The sequence below is a fragment of the Rissa tridactyla genome, chromosome W, assembly GCF_028500815.1.
Source record: "Rissa tridactyla isolate bRisTri1 chromosome W, bRisTri1.patW.cur.20221130, whole genome shotgun sequence".
In the NCBI taxonomy this organism is placed as follows: Eukaryota; Metazoa; Chordata; class Aves; order Charadriiformes; family Laridae; genus Rissa; species Rissa tridactyla.
The window spans coordinates 3,024,385-3,047,733 of NC_071496.1; the positions used below are offsets into that span (position 1 = coordinate 3,024,385).

Below are 23,349 nucleotides of genomic sequence, written 5' to 3' on the forward strand. Positions count from 1 at the left end.
AAAGCACAAGCCTTTCCCAGCAAACCTCAATACACACACAGAGGGAGTCTAAACTACTTTGAACCTTGTTCCTAATTTTGAGGAATGAGGTTGACTCAGCTCTCGTTTTACCCCTGGTAAACCTGGTATTTGGTTAATTTTCACCTCTAAGTGCCTTCAACATGAATGCAATACGTAGTACCATAAAATGCTATTTAAGAGCCAGCGCTTGTTAAATATTACGATCAACGCAAGTTTTGATTCCCAAATGGAAAGGAGCCTCCCGAACGAGAGAATTTCAGGCAACTCAGCACTTAGGACACACTTCAGGGATTTCCTATGTATTTTGGGGTTTTTAGTTTCTATCTTTAATTAAAGTTTTAGATTAATGGCAAATCACACGCGGCACCAGCTGGTATTTCATGGGAACGGCTGTGCTTCGCCTCTGGGCTATCACTGCTACCCAGGCTTCACTGAAACCTTTGCTCCGTGCCAGTGCTTCACATTTTGTTTCTACCGTTGATTTAATAAAAGGAGAGGAGCAAGTTCTGTTTGCCCAACAAAGCTATCTTGGAGGCTTTGCAGAGATTACGCTGCCTGATGTGTTACCCAGGGTAAGTTCTGGACAGGGTGCAGGTTTTTCTCCCCTTCTTTGCTCCTTTCCAATCTTCCCCCGGAGCCACCTGCGATTTATTTGGATTCATCAAGGACATAAAGAGCTGGAAAAGAGAGATATCTGCGATGCTGGCTGTCCTCCTAGCATAATTGGCGCTGCTCCTTGCCAGGGTCCTGGGGAGGGGGGCAGAAAGGCAAAAGACACCAAAATGGGGGGTGTTTTCAGCCCCCAAGGGACGAGGAGCGGAGGGTGAGATGCCACCAGCGTGGCTTTAAAGGAAGGCTGTGGGTGCCCTGTGCGTGGCACAGCCCGAAGCCACGGCAGGGGGGATCCCCCCTGATGGAGTAAACAACTGTGGCAGGGAATGGGCCCTGCTGAGGGCGTTTTCCGCCTGCTTAGTTAATATGCAAAACGCCTTGAACGATAATGAATAGCAGTAGTGATTACTTAGGAATACTTTGGATTTGCATCATCCTTCTCGGGCCCAAAGAAAGTGCCTTACAAGCAGGAATTGAGGCATGGGGTGCTCCCAGGGGATGGAGGGAGGCGGCGTGGCTACGGATAGATGGGCTGGGGACCATTTTTTGGCTGTTTCTGCACAATTTTTTGGCCAATTCCCGACGTCAGGGTGACACACCACCAGCGCCCCGGAGCACAGCCGTGGTGGTGGGAACCCAAAGCCACCTCCAGGCAGGAGAAGATGGAGAAAATCCCGTCGCTGGTGGGTTCCTTGAGTGTGTTTCCAGCGGGCTCATGCGGGCGCAACTCCTGGTGCCAGGGCCCGTCACAGGCTCCCACAGGAAGGTCATTCTTTGCACCCCCGTAGATGTATGAAGACGGCAGGGCCTGAAACCACTGAGGGGCACCTTCTTGGGGCTTAATGACTTAATTCCGTGGAAAAGGACGAAGAATAAAAGGGGGGGGGGAAATACCCTAAACCCACCAGCAAATGCAGGGCGTTTCAGCACCTCAAGTGAAGGAAGTGCGACAGCTCCCTCACGCTGGAGCTGAGGAGAGCCGAGCGGAGCCGAGCTCAGCCGAACCGAGCCGAGCTCAGCCGAGCCGAGCAGAACCGAACGGAGCCGAGCTCAGCCGAACCGAGCCGAACCGAGTCCAGCCGAACGGAGCCCAGCCGAACCAAGCCGAGTCCAGCCGAACGGAGCCGAGCCCAGACGAACCGAGCCGAACCGAACGGAGCCGAGTTCAGCCGAGCCGAACCGAGCCGAGTCCAGCCGAGCCCAGCCGAACGGAGCCGAACCGAACGGAGCCGAACCGAACGGAGCCGAACCCAGGCGAACCGAGCCGAGTCCAGCCGAACGGAGCCGAACGGGACAGAGCCGAGCTCAGCCGAACCGAGCCGAGTCCAGCCGAACGGAGCCGAACGGGACGGAGCCGAGCCCAGCCGAGTCGAACCGAGCCGACTGCAGCCGAGCCGAGCCGAACGGAACGGAGCCGAGCCCAGCCGAGCCGAACCGAGCCGACTCCAGCCGAGCCGAACGGAACGGAGCCAAGCCCAGCCGAACCGAGACGAGTCCAGCCGAACCGAGCCGGACGGAGCCGAACTCAACCGAGTGCAGCCGAAGGGAGCCCAGCCGTGCCGTGCCCGGCCGCACCGCCTCATACCTGAGCGGGGCGCGGCGGAGGCGGAGCGGTACCGCTTCCTCCTCCTCCTTCTGCCCCCCCGCTCCGCTCCGCGCCGCTCCCTTCTCTTCTCCTTCCCCGCGCCCCGGCCGGCGGCGACGGGTGTAAAGGTCGGTCTGTCGATCGGTCTGTCCGGCAGTCGGTTGGTTCGGCGGCGCCGCTCGCTGCCTGCCGGCCCCATGCCCCACGCCTAGCGCCGCCCGCCCCGGCCATGTCCGCCGCGCAGCTCTACACCAAGGTGAGCGGGGCGGGCGCCTGTCCTCAGGGAGGGGGTATCTTCTCTGTGTTTTGGGGGGGTTGTTTCGCAGTCACGGAGGGGAACCGCAACTTTCCCCGCACCCTTCGGTGCCCGGGGAGAGGAGAAACCCCACCGCCCGCCCTGGGAGCCGGGACGGGGGTGCCGTGAGGGAGCTGGTTTCTGTGGGGAAGAGACGGAGGTTCCGGGAGGTGACCGATTTTCTGTGGGGAAGGGACAGGGGTTTCATGAGGTGACCGATTTTCTGTGGGGAAGGGACAGGGATTTCGTGAAGGGGCCGGTTTCTGTGGGGAAGGGACGGGGGTGCCGTGAGGGGGCTGGTTTCTGTGGGGAAGGGCGAACTTCGCCCGTGGGTCACGGCGGCCTTGGCCTCGTCCTTCGTGGGGTCCGTCCCTGGAGCAGGTGAACACGCAGCCAAAACACGCTCAGCTTCCCCAAGTCCTCATAGAATAATTTATTTTCCCTCCTATTCCTAAAACACCAGGGTGAGGGAGGGGGGAAAAGCAGTCCTTACAACTGCTGTAACTCACCGAAATGCTCCGAAGGTGCCCGGTTTCCAGAGTCCTTTTTTTTTTTTTTTTTTGTTCTGCAACTCCCGAATATTACTCCCTCGGCAGGGGTCCGACCAAGCGCACCCGCTTCCTCATGGCAGCGAGGGAAGGTAACATGGCTGATGGCCTGGCAGGGTGCTGCGCGCCGCCGGGCTGGCACGGATATGCCAGCGGGATGGCAGCCAGCCGCCCTTCCCGTCGCTTCCCAGAGAGAACCACAGCTTTCCACCGAAAAAGTGGCCTTTGTGACCATGGGAAGCTGGGCTGCTGATTTTTTTTAAGCAGAGCCTGGGATCTAGACAAGATCTTTTCTTTTTAATTATTTTGTGGCTGTGGGATATTTGGGCAGGGTGCAGGGTATTCCCGCTCCTTGGCCAAAGCGGGCTGGAGATGCACCCTGTGTGGTCTGGGGGGTTTCTGCCCGTCCCGTCCCCCCCCCCCCCCCCCCCCCCCCCCCCCCGCGAGATATTTGTGTCTGGAGAGATCTTTCCTGATTGACTTGGTTGGATGAAAGAACTCCTCGCGCGCAGCCGGAGATCAGCTCAGTACGGAGCGATAACTGATATGGAGAGAGCACTCTCCCTGCGCTCCGCATCTTCCTGAGGCTGCCCGGGAGTGCTACGGGATCCAGGGAATGTGCTTAGTAAAAGCCATCAATAACACTAGGCAGGGGCTCATCGAGAAAAGTGCTTGGCTTCAGAATGCTTTTGCTGAAAGGCTGTGAAGTGCCAGCATCGTCTACTGTAATAATGAGAATTTTAGTATTTTAATGTTTTAAATTTTTCCTGTGACCGTGGTCAGCGTGGAGGCGCTGCCAGGCTGGCACCAGCCCTCTCAAGGAACCACTTTTTGTCTCCATGCCAGTCTCTCAGGCTTAATTTTGCTGCAGATTTCTGCATTTGTAACTCATTTTGCGAACGGCTTTTGTGTTAAGTCGGGGGTTGCCGCTTATTTTTTTGGCCGTTGTTATCAAATGGAGGCAGGATGATGTGTGAATCTGGAGGCTCCTCCTTTGAACTTGTGGGAATTTAAGAAGCCCCTCTGGATTGAGCTGGGCTGTCTGTGAGCGGGCTGACCTCTGTCCTTCTCGGGAGCATTTCAAAAGCAAAGTCTCAGGTTTGGAAAACCTTTTTCCTTTGGAAGATCTGAAGGGGAGCACAAGGAAAGCCGTGGCTAAACTGCTCTGACGTGCCGACCGCAGCATCTCATCGGATGAGTGCATGGATGCGATGGCAAGCATCCCCAGGGAGGAGGGAAGCTGGCTGCAAGCGCTGTGTTATCCGTATCTATGGGCTGGTTATAACAACCAGGTTAACTGATTCTTAACTTGATGAACAGGTAATTAGTCTGTGCTGTGTTGTGATGAGGTTTATACTCCTGTTCATCCGCTGAATGGGTATAAGATGCCTGCCTGGGCATCGCTTGTGATCCTGTTGCCGTACAAGGACTTTTCGATGAGGCACTTGAGAAGTGACAATTTGGTGACAATCTGTGCATGTCATTAAATTTATTGTTAATGACAACAAAGATTCTTGATGAGAGCTGGTGTTTCAGCACTGGCCCTTCTGCTGGTGTCCGTCTGTCTTGCGGGGACGTTTTGGGGACACAGCCGTTGTGGTAGGTGGTGGGGCCACTGATGGTGCTTGGAACCCGTATAGGTCATCTGTGGGGCTATGTGCTGGTGTTGCAATGAAATTTAGGACTGTCCTGCTGGATCTCCTTCTGTGTGGGGCTTCTGTGCTGGCTCTGGGCTTTGAAGCAGCAAGAAAATGTTTCCTGGGACTTTGAGTATATAAGAAAAAGAGCAAAGACGGCTTAAAAAAAACACAACAAACCCAACAGCCTTAAGATGCTGAGGGTGCGGGCTGCTGATGGAGGTCCCAAGGTGAAGTGGATATGTTGCTCTGTAGCCTACTCTTAGAAAGCATTAAGGAGGGTCACTTGCACATCACCTCTGTGAGGATGAGGGCATTTGGCCCTGTGGCCTTATAGCTCATACATGGTAGAGAGGCCTCCGAGAGTATGGTGGGGAGAAGACAACCTGCTGTGGAGGGCTGACCTGCCCCGGGCAGTTGGGTGTTGATGCACCATCTGTGCGCGGCTGCCAGAAGATGCTCTTGCAGGCTGGCATGGGGGTGAACAGAGGAAAGGAGAGGGGAAGAGCAGGAGAGCTTCAATGGGGTGTTACAGTTCAGGAGATGACTCTCCAAGTGCAGAGGTGGGGCCTCCTAGATCACCTTGTCAGCAGGGTGGGGGTGAAGCTCTTTGAGGGAAGGCGGACAATCCGGCTCGCTGGAATCAATACAGCTGTCTTGCTAAAAGCCTATTGATCTGATGCTCTGTGTTGCATTAGCGCAGCCACAACGGTACCTCCATTGGAGTCCTTCCTCCTCCTGGTTGAACCAGGATGAAAGAAACTGCTGGGGAGCTGCTTCGGAGCCGCCGAATGGGACTTCTCAGGTCCTCCCACCTCTCCTTCCTCTTGGGCTGTAATGGGAGCTGCTATGTGTTGTGTAGAGAGTCCTTAACTTCTACTTGATGCTTGCAGAAGATCTCCTGGGACCTTGTGGGACATGTAATACTTTCTCGGTGCTTAAGTTGGTGCTTGTTAAGCCACGCCAATGACTGTGCTGTGTTAGGCTCAGCGCTGCCCTGAGGAGCACTTAAACTGGAGGGAAACCCATCCTGGAAACACCAGCAGCCGTGAGTTACTGGTGAAGGCCCTGTCCATGCGGAATCTCACTTGTGCCCCTTTAAGAGCAGGTATTACTGGTGTTTAATAGCCCCCATCAAACAAGTTAATTAACGGCTGTGCCTAATTATGAGCACGTGAGTAGTTCCAAAACTGCATCAACCTTCAGGCATGTAGGACTCCACTTGGGTAAATATTTATGGGGAGACCATTGTAAGACTCTTCTTGCTCACGATGCGGTACCTGGGGATTTTGGCTGTGGATTTATTTTGTTGCAGAAGCAAAGATGAATTTAGTGCAACTTGCATGCTAGCAGAAAGAGGAACTGCATGGTAAAGGGTGCAGACTTGGTCCTGGAGCCCCTGGCACCAGCGCGTGCAAGGGGAGAAGGCAGCATTGAGGATTCCCACCTGGAAAAAACTGTTCCAGGTGGAGCTTTGCCTAACCTGTGTATGGCCCTGTTACCCCGTGAAAACATCTTTCTAAGGCTGCCTGAGGATGGTCCTGCTCCTGCCGTGTCCCCAGCGTTCCCGTTGGAGCATGGCAGTGGTGGGATGTGCCCAGCCAGACTGGTTGCAGCTGGGCAGAGGAGCTGCTCAAACCCTATTTGGTTGAAAAAAAGGCATCTCCCCGCATGCGATGCTCTTTCCTTCCTCTCCGGCCAGAGCCCTCCAAAGAAACCTGTTGCTGATGCAGGTAAACGCCAGCCGAGGTAACTGCAGTCCAATCCCCGTAAGCCTGTGCAGATGCCAGCATTACTCTGTAATGAGATAACAGGGACGCTCTGCTCCTCTGAGCTGGGTGCTGGGCAGCATGGAGGGAGGACATCGCCCCTGGAAGATGCCGTCTCCAGCAACGGTTTGATTTGCAGCATTAAACTGGAGATTAGACTTGTTTGCATGGCTAGCCTTCGTTATTGCAAGGTGAAGCTCTTTATATTACTAAACCAAATATAATTGCTTTTGCATCTGGATGTTCTGCTCTCTTAAAGGTACTTCTTAAAATATGTTAATTGTTAATTTAAGCATAGCCTCTGAACCTAATGCAAAATAGTGCTTCTGCCAGGCTAGGGAGTAAGCTGTGCCTTTCTGTTCCTGGGGTGTTGTGCAGCTCGAGATAGGCTCTTCGGAAGGTTTGCAAGCTCTGGATGAGCAAGAAACCAGATTATTTCTTTCTTTCCCCCCATCTCCCCCTCCTGTTGTGCAAAGTGACTGTTATACGCCAAGTATTTTTTAATAGACGATAGAACTTAATGCATTAAAAAATCCTCTTCTAATGGCTAGTGTTGGATGTAGGAGAAACTCTCTGGTTTTCACTTAAGTTGTCGTATTAAATAAAGTAGCTGGAATGAATTGGTGGTTTCTGACCCTGGGGAGAAACTTTTCAAAAGCGAATATTGCCAGTGTGATCGCACACTGATTGAATCAATGAATTGGCATAGACCTTCTGGCATAAAACCTTTCTGAAAATTATTTATCCTCCAAGGCTCAGGGAGGATTCATCCTTAGCGGGTGTCTGTGTGCTGGGTTGGGGTTGAGGAGCAGCTGGGAAGGAGCAGAGAAGATTTTCTGTGTATGATGTAGAAAACATTGTTGGGAATAAGTGTGGGGGACAGGGAAAGTTTGGGGTTTGGTTCCAGGACATCCGTGGGAACTCTGATGCAGAGCTCTTAGGGCTGCGGAGCTTCTGAACTCCTGCTGCTGCTGTTAGGAAAAGCAGGTTATACTTGAAGTTTTTGGTGTTTTTATTCTTCTTTATTTTAGATTATGAGGGCAAGTCTGGGTCATGCCACAAAGGGCAGGGTCGGCTTGGAAGCCACGCTGGGATTTTTATTTAAAGATGGATCCATCGGCATCCCTGGTCTCCTCCTGATCCTGCCTCATTATTAGCTGCAGTCGCAGAGAGAAAATCGTTGAAATGTAAAATATGATTGCCAAGGGCATTGCCACCTCCACTACCGCTTGGGGACCTCCTCAGCTTCCCCAAGATGGCGTGGAGGAGAGCAAAGCAAAACCAGACTTGGGGGTTTAAATACAATTCATTCCACTGGTTACATGGCCTTGAGTAGGTTCAAGGGTGGTGAGAGATGGGTGCTGGTGGCTTTGCGGGCATTTGCCTCTCTCGGCGGGCAGGAGGTGGCCGGAGTTTGCCCTGTGCTCCACTGGCGTCGTGTGGATGGATGTCCTGCTGCAGGGCACGCCACGGGCTTTGTGCTGCAAAAATAACCGCATTTTCTGTTCATGCCGTTGTTCATCTCAGTTGTGCATTTAACAGTGTCTCTGCTGGGGTTAGATGAGAGCCACTGAGTTAAGGAGTATGGAGCTCAGCGCTGATGCTGGGACACAGCCCTGGGAATGACTCCAGCAGGGCTTAATTAACTTGATTCCTGCTTTATGGCCTTTTGCTGACTGGGACTAGTCAACTTGCTTTTTTTCAAAAATTGTTTTTAAGAATTCCTACCCTGATACTGTTTTAAGGTTGTGAAATTGGGGATGGGGGGGTGGCCGTGCATGAAATCCCATTGCGCACATCCCAAGTTGCAGCACTATGCTGGGTTAACTCCAGGGTGAAGGATGGAAACTTGGGGACAGCAGCGGGTCAGGAGCCCGAAGCAACACGTGGCTCGTGCTGGTCTTGTGGGGTGGGATGGGATGGGATGAGTCAGTCCTACCCTCTTCTGCCCCGAGGAAGGTGTTTAACTGAGGGCATTTGTCACAGGCAGCCTGGCTGCCGTTGAGGAATGTATTTACAATGGAGGATTTTTGCTTCGTTATTCTTCTCTCCTGCCAATAACCAGGCCTAGGAAATTACAACCCTGAACATGAATGCATGCATCCCTTCTGCTGACTAAGAAAGAAGGCTATGTGTGTTTGTATCTGTATTTTTTTTTATATATATATATTTGAAGCTGATCTCAGTTTGCTATAGTGCAGTGCAGTTCTAGGCACCTTGGGCTTTTAATTTATATGCCAATTGGTTTGTAGCTCTGGCCAAAAAAGGAGTAGTGTACCCTTACTCAGATAGTTGTCCAGGAAGGAAACCACAGGAATAGCCTAACTTTAGCGTGAAAGGTGGACTTTGACCTTCTGAGTTAGTCAGCAGTGTAATAAATAGCAGGTAGCATAGGTAAAGCCCTGAGTTGAGTTTTTTGTGGTGTTATTATCTGCTCTTTGACCCATTCTGCAAACAGAGGCATTTTGTGGTGGTTAAAGGAACATCAGCATGAACTACAATCCAGGTCAGAAAAATGGCTGCTTTGGTTGCAGCAAGGCCCCAAGCTTTGGCAGACACGTGAAATGTTTGCAAAACATTTCAGTGAGGAATTTGGTATTTAGCAAAACCGGAAAAAAAAATTCACTGTGAGCTTTCTCGGTCTCAAGTTGGTTGTGTAAAGCGATTGCCCTCATATGCCTCTGGCTTGCTGCAGGACACATCTTGTGGGGTAGAGTTGGGTTGGGTTTTGGCTTAGCCTGGTCCTCTGGAAATGAGCAGAGACCCATCCAGAGATGGTGGCAGGGCTGGGGAGGACCATGGGGTGGTGGGTGATGGGTTTTACGTGGCCTTCCTCATTTGAATGCTCTTTAATGTGATGCCCAGGTCATGGTAAACTCATCAGTTTTACTGATGAGGCTATTAAGGATTTGATATTTCTGGTCTTTGCCTTTCCTGGGGTATCCAGAGGGCTTGGAGAGGAACATCCCTACAGGGAAGAGTGTGCAGCCTGGAAATGTGACCTTTTCTCCAGCTGTGCGCTCCTTTTTGACTTGGCCATGTCCAAAGCCTTCTGCAGCCGACTGAAACCCGTGACTCATGGGAATAGGTTAAACGTGTCAAAGGCTGGACTATAGGACTATAAGCAACGTAAGTCTATAAACCCTTACTATGAGGAGTACCCTTAATTGCAGGGTATGGCTCCAAACCCATGTCTTGGTGCAGGGTGGTTGGGTTGCGGTGCAGCTCCTCCAGCAGTGTGTGCTCCTGACCCGCTGTGCCACCATCCTTCACCACTTTTAACCAAATCCCCGTTTGATTTTTTTAAAAAAAATTATTTACTTTTTCCTCCATGAGCAGCTTTTTAGTACTGGCTTTTAGTCTCTTGCGCTTATCTGTATGAAACCGATGGTGCTGTTAGGACATTCAGACCCTGTTCTGGCAATTATAGCAGATCACCAACTGTGTGACATGTCTTGCTGCCCACTTCCACTCTGTTTATGGTGCAGGGCAGGTTGTAGGATACCCTGGCCATGTCGTCCTTTAATGCACGGCCATCACCACCTTCTTCAGTTCATAATTCCCGTTCCCGTATGGGCACTGGTGGTGGTACCAGTGGGGTGGTTTCGTGTTGTCAGGGTGCTTGGTGTTGGTGTGCTCCAGGTGTTTGGTATTAATGTGGCTTGGCTCCTCAATAGGAGATGTGTGCTGTGTCCACCTGTCTCTCCTGGCTTTTGGATGTTCCTCTTGGCTCTCATCCATCTTTCTGCCCATGAGTCTCTGTTTGCCACGTGCTTCCAGCTTAGCTCTTCCTTGAAAACATGTCTTCTCCATGCTTGAGGTTGAGCAGCCCTTTCAGCTCATGACTGCTTCCCATCCTGCTGAACTACAGGCAGCCCCATGGGGCTGGTGGCCTCGTGAAGGGGTATGTTTCACTTGGTGGCTCCACCGAGGTGTGGAGCCAGTGCTTAAAGCCAGCTAATCCATACCTTCACCCTTCCCGTGAGTCATCGCCCAAGCTCCCTTACGATAGTCCCACTGAGGTGCTGGTAGGGTGTGCTAACCACCGTTTACAGGGCTGTTGGGAGCAGGATGTGTTGTGGATGAATCACGGCCGCTACTTATCAAAATGACATGTTACATCTCGGGGATGTGTCCTGGCGAGTCACTGCTCTTCAAAGACAAAAAGACCCTTAATATATTTAAAGATGGCTTTTAAAAATCATGAAGGACAGTCATGGGAATGTCCGGTTTCTTGTGAAAGCCACACAGGGACGATTTCAGGTGTCTCAGGCAAACCTTCAGCTGCCAAATCCCTGAGCAGGCAGCCAGGGCCTCTGAGATATGTCTTAGCAAATGAGTGTCGGAAGCTGTTTAGGAAAAAAAAAATAAAAATTAAAAAAAAAAATCTGATCCCCGTGCCTGTCACAAAGCCAGTTGCTGGTGCTACGCCCCAAGCGAGCAGAAAGTTGGTGTAAGCATATCTCAAGGCAGCGAGTGGATGCTGAGATACTGAGGTGATGGAAGCTATAATTTTCAATCTAATTAAGCTGAGTAACTCCCTCATGGATTTATGCTTCTTAATTACTTTGAGCTCTGATAACGCGGGTGCTGTAGGTGTCGCTGGTTTTTGGGCAAGCAAGTGTGATGTCCAGCTTGGACAGAGCAGCAGTGCCCACCTGCTGTCCATGGGGACAACGGGGGTCTTAGTAAAGGACTTAATCTCTTGGTGGGGTAGAGATGAAGAGCTGGAGGTGGCTTTCACGAGGCACTACTGGACTACTGTGGTCTTGGACTAGTCCTACATCTCATGGTGGGACCATAAGTCCTGTTTTAGAGACAAGGTGGAGGTGCAGGAGGGGAAGGTCCTGCTCCAGACCCCAACGAGATACTGGTGTGGCTCTTACTAGCCTGTCCCATGGTTGTGGGGTGCCCATTTCTTGCCTAGCTGATGTCTGCTTTCACCACCATGTTCAGCGGTAAGAAATAAAATAACGAAGGAAATTAAAGACCAAGTGCTCCTCATCCTGTGTCACCATGATGTCACCTTGCTTTCCTGTCCGCACCTGGCCTTGTAAGAAATCACTTCTCTACTGGGATAGGCCATCAACTACCATCTGGTAGTTAATGGTACCAACAAAGCCTGTTTTGGTTGAAGCAAGAGCTTTAACACCACTAAAAAGCTCTTCCAGAAGCAATGTCTGCACAGGGTGTGAACATCTCACCCAGGGACTGGTGGAGAGCTGCCCTCGGGGGTGTCTGCAGGGACTTTCCTACTCCCAATATTGGGGTTTTCTCCCCCAGAATCTGGTGTTGCAGAGATGTAGTTTGCTTTTCCTCTCCCGTCTGGCTGTGACACCCTTAGGGGCAGCTGAGGACATGTTGCTTGTGGCTGGATGGCTTTCAGGGGTGTGAAGTCCCTGTGTGAAGGACTCTGCTTTTGGGCTGAGCCTGCCCTCGGCTCTCCTGCAGCCAGTGTTTTATGGCCCTGGGTGTTATAAAGACCCTGGCCAGAGAGCCAGGAAGGTCATGGAGGCAGAGCTCTTGAAATAAAATACTTCCTTTTTTAATAAAGAACAAGAAGAAGAGGAAAAAAAAAACAAACCAAAAGGTGGGGGGGAAAAGAACCTGGGTGTCTTAAGCGTGCAAATCTGAATTCCAGAAAATATTGATACTCGAGGTTAAATAAAGGGCTGGTGTTTTGGGTGCAACTGGTGGCAGGAACGGCTTTTGCCTTGGGGGTGACTTCTGCCACCTGGACCCTCGCCTGCTCGCCAGGAGCTGCTTTGAAGCCTTGTGTGCTCTCACCGTGCCAAAATAAACTGGGAGTCAAGGCTGTCGGAGCTAATCTTCATCCTTTCACGCTTCGCCCTCTGTGCTGCCGTTTCAGTGAGTGATGGCCGTGCTCGTACCCGTTTATTTTAGGGAAATCCCTCCCCCAGGTTGGGAGTGCGGGGACCATCCCCGTGATTCCAGATGGACACGAGCAGCGCTGCCCAGCTTTGAGAAACCTGAAATATCCACTTGCTCAACCCTCGAGGTGGGTTCAAATCATCTTTAGGAACAAAACTTGCTTGAATGTACCTTTCAGCACTGGATGCTCCGTGCTGGAGAAGATGAGATGGCTCAGGCTGCACAACTCCTCGCAGTCCCCAAAGGCTGTGAGCAGAAAAGCTGCGAGCAGGCTTTTCCTCCCCGAGTGCTGCTGCACCGGCGTTTGCATCCTAAATTCCAGCACCGGGCAGAAAAACCGCTGATCTTGCCCAAACGCAGCCTCCCAGGGCTGCCCTTTTTGTCCGAGGAACAGTATGATGCAGAAATCCATATTTGAAAAAAAAAAAAAGTCTATTATCAGAAACAGGATATTCTATACACCAAAAAGTCCGTAGACTCTTCAAGCTTTCACTGGTTTGGTTTATTTTTTTTTTATTTTTTTTTTTTATTTTTAATTATTTGTCTGAAAATGGTGCTGCCTCCTGTCAGACTCTGCTCTGGTACAAAGTTTCAGGGCTGGAAAGTCATGTGAAGTAAATCAGTGGAATGCAAATTCTGCTGTTACTTGCTAAACTTTGCTCGGATCTCATCTAATCACTGACCTGATAAGTACTTTGGAGCTTCAGCTCTTTTCCTGCGAGGAGGGATCTCAGCTTCAGTCCTGGGGATAGCACTCATCCTGGCTGAGCATCCTCCCGGGATCCTGGTGTCCTTCCCCAAAGGATGATATTTTTGAACCCTTTGGATATAAGTCGTGCCCGAGCTATTAATTGCTGTCATATCCCAATTTTAAATGGCGTTTTCTTTTTTTGAGTAGCAGGTTTACTGTTTTTTCCTCCTTTTTACTCTCAGATGACTCTGCTTTAATATTCAGTCATTTGCTGTCGCTAATCTCCAGCAGGATGGATTTTGGTGTCCCTGTGTGAAGAGCAGACTGGATGTTGTGGCTGATAGAAAATCCCTGAGACTTTAGTGCACAGAAGCGTGTTTGACTATCGGACCACGTGGTTCACAAGTTAGTGAGGTTTCGTCATTTTAGCAACTCTGAAGGCAGTTTCTTGTCTCTCGGCATTCGGTACTAAAGGCCGAATGTTTCTAGAGGAAAAACCTTCCAACAAAACAATTTAATTTTCCTCGGTTGTATTTTGGGGACAATCTGTTGGCGACTATTTTATCCAACATGCCATCTCTCGGCTTATAAACCTCTTTGATGTGGCTCATTCAGGGGAAAAATGGCATTACACACTACCTCAATCACTCAGATGTCAGAGAGGATATCGTGTTTGACTAATCAGGGGAAATTTGGGAAGATTTAGTAATGCCAGGAGACATGACCCACTTTCAGATAAACGCTTTTCAGACAATAGAGATTGAGCTATATGGTGGGGGAGGGAGAAACATTCACAGCATAAAAATAATTATTATTTATAGCTTTTAGATTTTATTTTATCGTGCTGACTCTTTCCCAGGTTCCGGATGGGTTTGCTTTTTCTTTCTATGGTGCTTTTTTTTTTTTTTTTTTTTTTTTTTAACAAAAATGCTGGCACTAACTGGATTTTAACAAATCTGTGTTATCAGAGATGACCATCCCCAGGCTGCAGATGCCCGTCACCTTTGGGATGTTCCCCCGAGCACAAGGGGTGGGTGTTGGGGCGATGTGGTCCAGCGCGATGTGGCTCTGGTCCAGCTGTTGGTGACCAGCGTTGGCTGGTTATGGGGATGGGGAACCTGGTGTGGGAGTTCGCCTTGAGCATCCCAGCTCAGAAAGGTGTCTACGCAATGCAGTGCGTCTTAAGTACTTAAGGACAGAAGAATATTAATCCGTAAAGGCAGGTTTCTGTATTTTCTTCATACCACAGACCTTACATGCGGTTCATCCCTATTCTTGTGTTATTGGGGGCTTCTGGCCAAAGCAGAAATTGTAGAGGTGTAGCACTATGATGTTGCAAAACAGTGAGAAAGCCAAACCTGATGCTTAAATTTGTCATGTATAAACTTTTTCTTCAAAGACAACAAAAGAGAGCGTTCTTCAAGCAGTAGCTACATAATTTTCAGCGCTGCAAGTTCTGTCAAGCAACTTGTGGCTGTTCCTTTGTGCAAGGTTTTTTTCTTGGCAGTTGTGTAAGCTGAGCAAAACCGACTTAGTCTCCTTAAAACTTCTTATAACCCCTTATTAAAAATAGCTTTGCACTCCTTCCAGAGTATTGTCATGATGCTTCTGTCTTAATTTCATCTTGGAGCTAAAGGCTGACTGTGTCTTGCAATCTGACGTGCCGGTGTGAACGTCCAATGTGATGGAGCAATGTCAGAGCCCACCTGAAAAGGCGAAGATGCGCTTTGCCGCGGGGGCAGTGTTTGAGTGGAAAAAACTCCACCCTGAAGATGTGCTGGAACCGCTGCTGGCTTCTGGAAGGGGGTCCAAGTTTTCAACCTTTGATTGTTATTTTTGAAGACAACCTTTTGAATGATCATTCAGCTTGTAAGTGTTTTTTAATGCCCTATTTTTGCCTGCAGCCATGGACTTCATTGCCGTGCTGCAGGGAAAAAAACCCCAACTCAATGCTCTTGTTTTCTAAGTAGTTCCCTGATTTTTTTTCTTTTAAGAGCTATGTTATAAGCTTCAAGCATCTTTACCAAGCAGCTTAATGCTTTCCTCCAGGTTAAAATCTTGCTTCTTCTGCCTTCAAACTTTGAAGTCAGTAAACTGACAGTTTTTTTGGGTGCATCTCTGTTGGTAAACGCCGTTTTTACATGCCGTTACAGCGGTAGCTGCAAGATAGGCAGCCCTGGTGCTTGTCTAGATAAATCCATTTCCTTCACACGTGCTTCTGGGTGTTTGGTGAATTGGTCACTGGGGTATTCATGGGGGCTCTGAACTCCAAATTACAGTTGTGCCCCATGAAATACTCGAGTGGAATTTCTGAAGCATTGCCAGCGGATGTTGAAGCCCTGACTGAAGTCATGCGTGATGCTGAGAGCTCCTGTGATCTTCGGGTGACTCAGGAGTGATGGTACCCAGTTGGACAGGAAGGTGGTCTTGCTGCTTCTGTAAGCACCAGTGGTGCTGATGCCTGTCGGCTCACTCTCACGTGCCTGGGAAGCAGCTGGAAAGTTGGGAAGAGCTAAAATATCTGGGATCTGGACAAACCTGTCTTGCAGTCAGGATAAACTTCACTATAGCTAATTTGTCTGGGAGGGAAGAGGCCGTTTTAGAAGGACTTGACTCCATTCCTCCTGCTCACACAAAACCCGTGTCATTTAGCAAGTCAGGACAGAGCAAAATGCAGTGGCCAAAGCCTGAAAGAACCAGCCCAGTAGCTGGATGTGCTGGAGATGACTGCAGATCTGAACCATGGCTTGTAATTTGAAAGCTGGATAGCTTTTGAAACACCCCAAGGGATGGAAGAGGCCCTGACTGCATCTGCCTTACCTGCTTCAGCCTCATAAACAGCACTGACCTCTGTCTCTTACAGGTTTTGTACATAATTTATGTCTGCTTTAAAAGTTGGCTGCTGCTTTAACGCAGTTGTCCAGCACCTGTGATTCAGGCTTGGAGGTGTCTCTTGGGAGCGCATCCAAGGGATTCATGTTAGATGGCTGAGTTGGGTTGTATTAAGTATGTTTAAGGAGTTTTTATGGAAGCAGGCCAGTTAAAAATGGAGACTTGGCTTTTTTCACCCTTATTTTTCAGGCAGAGCTTAAGAAAAGCTGAAGCCACCAGAGAAGCGTGTGTAGATCTCATGCTTCGGTAACAAACCTGCAGCGAGGGAGGGGATGGAATTATCCCATAAACATTTTCTTGATGGCGCTGAACGTGGGCAGCCGAGGCAGGTGTGAAAATACGGTAGTGGCCTTCAGCCTCTAAGGCAGCCTTGACTATTTGTGGGGGCAGAGTGACATGTGACATCTTGATGTGTCTCTTCAGGATTCAAGTGTCCCTTCAATAACCAGATGCTGCTGGCGGCGGTGTCCTGCAGCTGTACGCCAGAGCAGTGTCCTTTCTACCAGGCACGAGCCTCGCTGAGAGCTTCTCCTGTCCATGAGGATGCCGTGAGCTTCCCGAACTAGAGAGCCCTGAGCTCCCCTGTTATGAGGTTAGCGGTTGCTGACTTCACGTCCCTTCCAAATACTCACAAAACTTCCCGTTTTGGGGGATTTAAACAGCTGCTGGGGATGTCTCTTGCATTTGACTTCTGTGGATTGAGCATGTAACGCTGGGGATGAATTTACTGTAGCGATAAAGCGCACATTGGGACTGATAATAACATTTAACTGCAGCAGTCTGTCTAGCTACCGGAGCAGCCCTTAGCCTTTTATATCTTGTCATGGGGAGAGATTTGTGACTTGTTTTCCTCCGTGTCAGTGCAAAATGACATGTGGGCTTTCTCCTGTGCATGCAAATCCTGAAGGGAGTTCAGAAGTGTCGGAGGAGCAGGGAAATCCCAGCTCGTGAGCTTTCCCAGCCAGGACTTCTGGCTGGAAACAGGCAGTGGGGACGCTGAGGTTTGGATGTTTGTTTTCAAACGAAGCCCAGCCTTTTGTCAGTGCTTTGCTGGTAGCCGACAGAGGGGAAACCTCCTCTGAGAACAGGCTTAAAACACCCTTTAAACAGGTTGAACTGCTTTCTTATGAAAAGAGCTGTTCTGAAAACCAGTCCCTCGGGGTTTCTCACCAGGACATCAGCAGTGGCAGCTGAAATGATCTCGTTTCGTGGCTGTGCCGTGCCCATCGGCAACAGCCATGTTGTCCCCTCCTCCTGCGTTGCTGTGACCATTGGTGCTATCTTTACAGACCTTGCAAAGACTCGGGCAGCTTTGGGTTTCGACTAAGGTGGCCTCTCCAAAATGTGTTTGGAGCTTAGGTCCACATTCCCGTGGCTGGAAATGCTATCAACGGAGGGACCGTGGAAATACAGGGTTTTCTGCATCACTTCCATAGGGGGATGATTGAAAGCATCAAGGAAGACCAACAGGAGGTGACCAGCAGGTCCCTCAGGCATTGGGCTGGGCTGGTTTTGCTCTGCAGGGTTGCTTGGCGTGTGGCTTTCCAGGGCGATGCAGTTAATGCTGGGGACATCCTTCAGCTTTGCATCTGGAAGTGACCCCGTTTTGCAAATACAATACCGGGAGGATGGGGGAGAGTTGGGGAAAGCAAATATTTGCATTTCTACTGTTGAGTTCATCTCACTGATGCTCCAATGGGGCCTGCTCCTCTCTCATTTGAATGTCTGCTCTCACTAAAGTATTTCTGAATGTACTGTTTGTTTACTGAAAGCAGGTCTTATCTCCACCGTACCTGGGAATAGGGAGGCTGCGCTTTGGCAGTAGCTTTAATAATGCTCTGATAAGGGCTCGCTGCTGTCCTTGCTGGGAGAGCCGGCTTATCGGGGAGCAGCAGGGCGAGGGGTGCTGTGGGAAGGAGTAAAAGTGAAGTGGTGGCAAAGACTGGTTGGTGTTTGGCAGTCTGCTTGCCTGTGGGTGGAGGAGGTGAAGAGGGTGAGCACGGTCTTAAATTTGGAAAGCACCTATTCACTGCTTATCTCAATATCCTGGGAGGAACAGAGGCAAGGATGTCACTTTCTCTGATCAAAAATGAATCTCAGTGACTGTTACATTTATCAAGTCAGTGGTCTGAGGTTATTTTGTCCCTTAAACATCCCGTACCTTGAGTTTGCTATGCCTTATTTTCATGAATTATATGCCAATAATTATGGTAACTTGAAACTTGCATCTGATATTCTGAAACTTCTGAGCAAATAGCTGTTGGTGATGCCTTTGTGGCTCTAGGATAAAAAGGGAGTTGACCCAAGTGGAGAAGTTTGGGGTGTGATGGAAACCCACTTTCATGTGTTAGCTAAGCTTTGTGAAATTAATTCCACATTAAATACCTATTGCTTGAGTAAAGCCTTATAATTGTGCTCAAAGCACAATAATACACGGATTATTTCTGATGTCACCTGGGAAAGCATGACTTCTGTGTGATGTAAGCGGTAGAAAAGAAGTGATCCTTGTCTCCCAGACACACCCAGCCAGGGTGGGGAAGCCTTTTCAGTTCCTCCGGGCGGTTTTTGACGTGTGTGGAGAATAACCGAAATATTCGGATCATGAATTTTGCTTTAATCCCGTGGTCATGCTTGATGCTTGTTTGTAACGAACCGAACTTTGCTTCTCAGTGGTTTATGAGATCATGGCATGGGATGCTTCTGCAGGCAGGAGGTGCCTGTGGTTCTGTGTCTGAAGAACTGGCTTGATTTGGGGCAATAAATTAGAAAGCGCCTTTAACTATCCAAGTTGAAGGTTAAAATACCTTGAACCTTGGCAGTTGCAGTGTGAAGCAGCGATAAGGTCACTCTGGGAGTTTTCAGTCTGCATTTCTTAAGTTCGGCTCTGTGGGTCACGTTTGGCTTGAGGATAACATTAGCATCATTTCTTTAAATTACTAATTGACTATAATTATCCAGAAATGTAGTCGTCATGCTTGGCACCTATGGAAAAGCACCGTCTGCTGGTCCCTCCAAAAAGAACCTGCATGTCACATATTTACAGGCACCAAAAATATATCACACCTTGATGGGCTCTCTCCTGAGCACCTTCCCGGTGCTGGCCATGCTGGTGATGCCAAGGCGCTGTGGTCTGGTGCCATCGTGTGCCTGTGTCCTTGGCTTTCAAAGGGGAGGTCCTGCAAAGCCGTCTCCTGTGCTGGCATTTGCTTAATGCTCCAGAGCTTGTGCAGCGTTTAGCACCAGGTATGTGGGGAAACAGAGCTTCAAAGCGCAAATTTTAGGCAGTTGAAGAAAACTGCCAAGAACTTTATGGGATGAGGAGCCTTCATCCAGCAAATCATGTAATTTCTGTCCAAATTTCAGACGCGTCACGCACTTCAAGATGCTGGTGGGCACCTCACCAGCAACAGCTTAACAAGAAATGCCTGTGAACAACATAATGTTGAGGGATTTCTCTACGTTTAGTGTTGCTGTCGAGGAGGAGGTGGATGAGTGTGATCTCTTTTCTTGCAGCCTGTGGAATTGACAGCCATGTGGCTTGCAGCAGCCTGTATTCCCGTTAGCTGCTGGGAGGGAGCTGGTGTGGATGCACCACGCTGTGAAAGGCAATGGGATTTCAAAGACTAATTGCTGTGGAACTGGAAACGAGTCCTATTAAGCAGCTATTGTCAAGGCGGGGATGCTAAAGACTTTGGAAACGGTTCCTAAAATACAAATTTGGATTCATTGTGTGCCAGCTATTAGGCAGAGAAGTCTCTGCTGATCTGCACGTGAGGTTTGAGAAGGCTGGAGAGAGGGTTTGGAGGCCATGGTGGTGGGGAGGAGCACACCTTGCCCCCCACGACCGCCTGCCTTCCCACCACGTTCAGGCAGCCCCGACACACTGTGCAATTTGACATTTCCCTGTACCGACATATTGATATGGGCTTCGCAGGTTGGGTGCCTGTAAATGATGGCCAGATGTGGTGATCCAAACGGGGGTTATTTTTTTTGTTTTTCACTAAGAAAGCACCTAAAAAGTACCTTTTTGAAAGTTTGCAGCAGACTGTGCATTCTCCAACTTGTGGCACGACTCTTGCCATCACATGCAGTGTGGGACAGAGGAGAAGACCTGCTTCTAGCCCAAGGGGGAGATGAAAGGGCAGGCAGCTGAAAGAAAGAGCAGATATAAAGCATCTCTGCTTTTTGTAGTTCTCATCGTTGTCCGAACTACAGTTTTGTAGTTCTCATCATTGTCTGAACATGCATCCATGCGTGCATGGATGTGCACGACCACTAACGCCTCTTTTGATGCCTCTGGAGGTTCCATGGCACAAACCCACACCGTGAACAGTGCCTGCCCCATGACATGCCTGTCCCCAAGCTGTCCTCCTCCTGACATGGGCCACATGGGCCAGTTTGCCCGTGGCTGAAGGTAGCAGGAACACCTCAAGTGGGAGCATGAGTTCAGGTGGCCCCATCCAGCCACTGGCCCATGGAGTTTGAAGGAACTTGTGTCTCGGGGCTGAATATTTTGTCAGAAAGGGCAGAGATTTTTGGTCTTCTCTGTTATGAGCTGGGAACTGTCAGCACTGTTTGCAAAAGCTTTGCTTTCACAGCAAAACGAACTGGGCTAGGACGTGATGTTTCTCCATTTTTTTTTTTTCTTGTTTTAGTCATCTACCTAGCGAAGCATGAAGTCATTCCCTAGAGGAGAAGAAAGAAGTCACAATGCTATGTTTAGTAGAGATGGATTTGAGTTATGGTTTTGCCCGAACTCAAGTGAGACACGCTCCGTCTCTCAGGAGCTGTCTTCATGCATTCTTAAACCACTGTAACTTCAGGGTGTATGTTCACTTGTTTTGCTGCTTTTCTAATTAATAATCCTTTTTTCCCCACAATTTGTGTGGTAGGAGTGAGTTTAACTAGTTTTGCTTGAAACAGGTTGTAGTCCTTCAGCTGCGCTGGTGGGACCAGGTGGCATCAGTTTAAAGATGAGCATAAATGCCCATCCTTCCCGAAGGGAAACGCATCCCTTGGATGGGAACTGGATTTCCCAGTCTTGGAGCAAAACCCTTTGGGCCTGAGCTGGGGGATGTGTAGTGGGATGAAAATCCCGTAGCTGGGATGTCCCTGGGATGTTGTGATGCTGCTGGTGACGATGAGAAGAGCCGGAGCTGAGCCTTGCCTGTGTTGAAACTCTGCACCTGCTGCCTGCTCAGCGCTGCCTGTGCCCAGAGGTAGCCTGTAACTGCTTGGGAGGAATAAAGAAACACTCCTGTAACACGAGGAGGGATGTTTAAATGAGTAAATACATCTCCTGGTTGGGATATAGATGTTGTCCTGTGCATTGATCCAGGAGTCACGCAACAGAGCAGCTTTGTTGTGGAGCCGGAGATAGAAGCAGCAGCACCTGGTGGCTGTGACAGCGTGCTTTTTTTTTTTTTTAAATTTATTTTTATTTTCTCCATCTGTTTGGGGTGTCTTGCTGTGAGGGCACTTTGGTGTTTCATGAGAGCCGTGCTTGATCTGCGTGGGAGGAGATCAATGTTGATTTCCCTCATTGAGCCCTTCCTGCAGAACACAACAGTATTTTGCTAATGGCGTCGCCTCCCAAATCTCTTCCTGCGATTCAAAATTCAGGGGTTGGTGCAGATGGTCTGTTCCTCCATCCTTCCTTATTTAAGCTTTCGTTTCCCATACATTTATTAGAGGAAATTGGATATAGGATTCGGGGGTTGGTTTTCCAGGGAGCTGCTGTGTGATATAAATAAGAGGCTGTAGGATATCAGTGCTGGAAGATATGGAAAGCTCAAATCTCAGTATTTTAGCTGGACAGCTTGAAGTTACAAGGAAATAAGGAAAACGTAGCTGACTGCCTAGCCATACTGTACCTTCTATTTTATATATTAAAAAGGAAACCACCTTTTCTTTGAGTTTTCTCAGGGATGTGCTTTGAAACAATTTCAGCTTAGTGATTGCAAAGTTTTGCTTATTGTCTTTGTCTCACTGGGGAGAAGAGACAAAATATATACATTAATGTAGAGTAATGCATCATACAAGTGGCATATCTGAGGTCTGGCATATGGATGTCCTGGGAGAAGCGGAGCTGGGTACAAATCACACTTCCAAAAACCTGGAAATTACTGTGATGAAATGAAAATGCAAGAGCAGTTCTTCCTCCCCAGAAGATGCTTTCTTTGCCCCCCCCGCCCCCCATTCCGAAGCAAGTGGGGGTTTATGAATATTTGTTCACCACTTCAAATATTTTAATTAAACTTTTTTTATTCCAGCGTTGCATCTTGACAACTGGTGCCGTTCTCCAGGCGTCGAATGTCTCCTTGCCAACAAACCTTATTGCTGGAAATTTTTAATTATAACCAGTAAAACACTGCTTACTTAAATCCTCGGTAATCAATTTGTTTTCCTTTAGTTGCTTAGCAATGAAAAAGATGCAAAGGTGGCCTGGGGGCCTTTCCCGCACACCCCTCTGCTTAGAAAGGGCTGAAGAAATGCCCCATAAATACAACCATGGGTCAAAAATCCCTTTGAATTCAGCGTGCGTGGAGCGACGCTCCAAGAGGATTTTTAAGGCACGAATTCTGGAGAGGTGAGGGATAACTCTACAGGTTGATTAATCCAATTAACTTCTTTCTAAGACGGTTGAAAATGCAATCTGGTGGAGAGGTGACTCTGCAGTTAAAGGTAGATTTTGGTGGTGCCGTTTGGGCATGGGGAGAACGGCTGAGCGCTCCAGTGACAGGCGAGGTGGTGCGTACCCTGAATTTCGGATGATGACGCTGTGAATGCCACTTGTGTTACCGCAATTACAGCCCAGAAGTGGCTGCCTGTTTTTGACTTTTCCAACTGAAATTCCTGGTGTCCTCGGCTGCTGAGCCTGGCTCTTCCAGGATCATTTTAATATAAAATCATTTAATGGAGGGTGATCATTGCACTGGGGAAGGAATATGCTTATGAGCTTCCCTAAAGCATCACGAGGCTACGTTATAGATAGAGAACTATGACAACATGGGGTGAAAGGCCACTTAAAACTACTTAATCAAAGCCCAAAGGCCATTTTTTTGACTGCTTTATTAATAATCAAATTTATATAGTATATATTAATAATTTTTTGGATCCAACCTATGTTTATCAAGGTGCTTAAGTGGAGTTTAGATGGGGAACGGGACTGTGAAGACAAGATTACACCACAGCGCTGCCCAAGGTTTTGATTAATCGAGAATTAGGCGAGAGAAGGGTAATTAATGCCAATCAACAGGGATTTGCAGAAAGTAGCCTGGAAGGGTTTAACTTTTGCAATATGACAGGCTGTTGGGTAAAAGTCGTGCTATGGAGACGCTTGACCCCTGCATGGGGCTTTTAATTAAAAAAGAAAAAAAACCCAAGTCTGAAAACCCCCAGTAACCT

General features: G+C 49.0%; 1 protein-coding gene across 2 annotated transcripts in view; it reads left to right on the forward strand.

The window, feature by feature from the left end:
• The first annotated feature begins 2,344 nt into the window (after nucleotides 1-2,344).
• LOC128902110 (unconventional myosin-Vb-like) overlaps nucleotides 2,345-23,349 on the forward strand; it is a 154,371-nt gene continuing 133,366 nt past the window's right edge. Inside the window, exon 1 of one of the 2 annotated variants that reach the window (XM_054184497.1) lies at nucleotides 2,345-2,474. In XM_054184497.1, the coding sequence (XP_054040472.1) occupies nucleotides 2,448-2,474 (27 nt within the window). In that variant the 5' untranslated portion in view covers nucleotides 2,345-2,447. Of the gene's footprint in view, nucleotides 2,475-14,831; nucleotides 14,920-23,349 lie in introns of those variants that run through there. The other variant, XM_054184498.1, reaches the window with a different exon arrangement.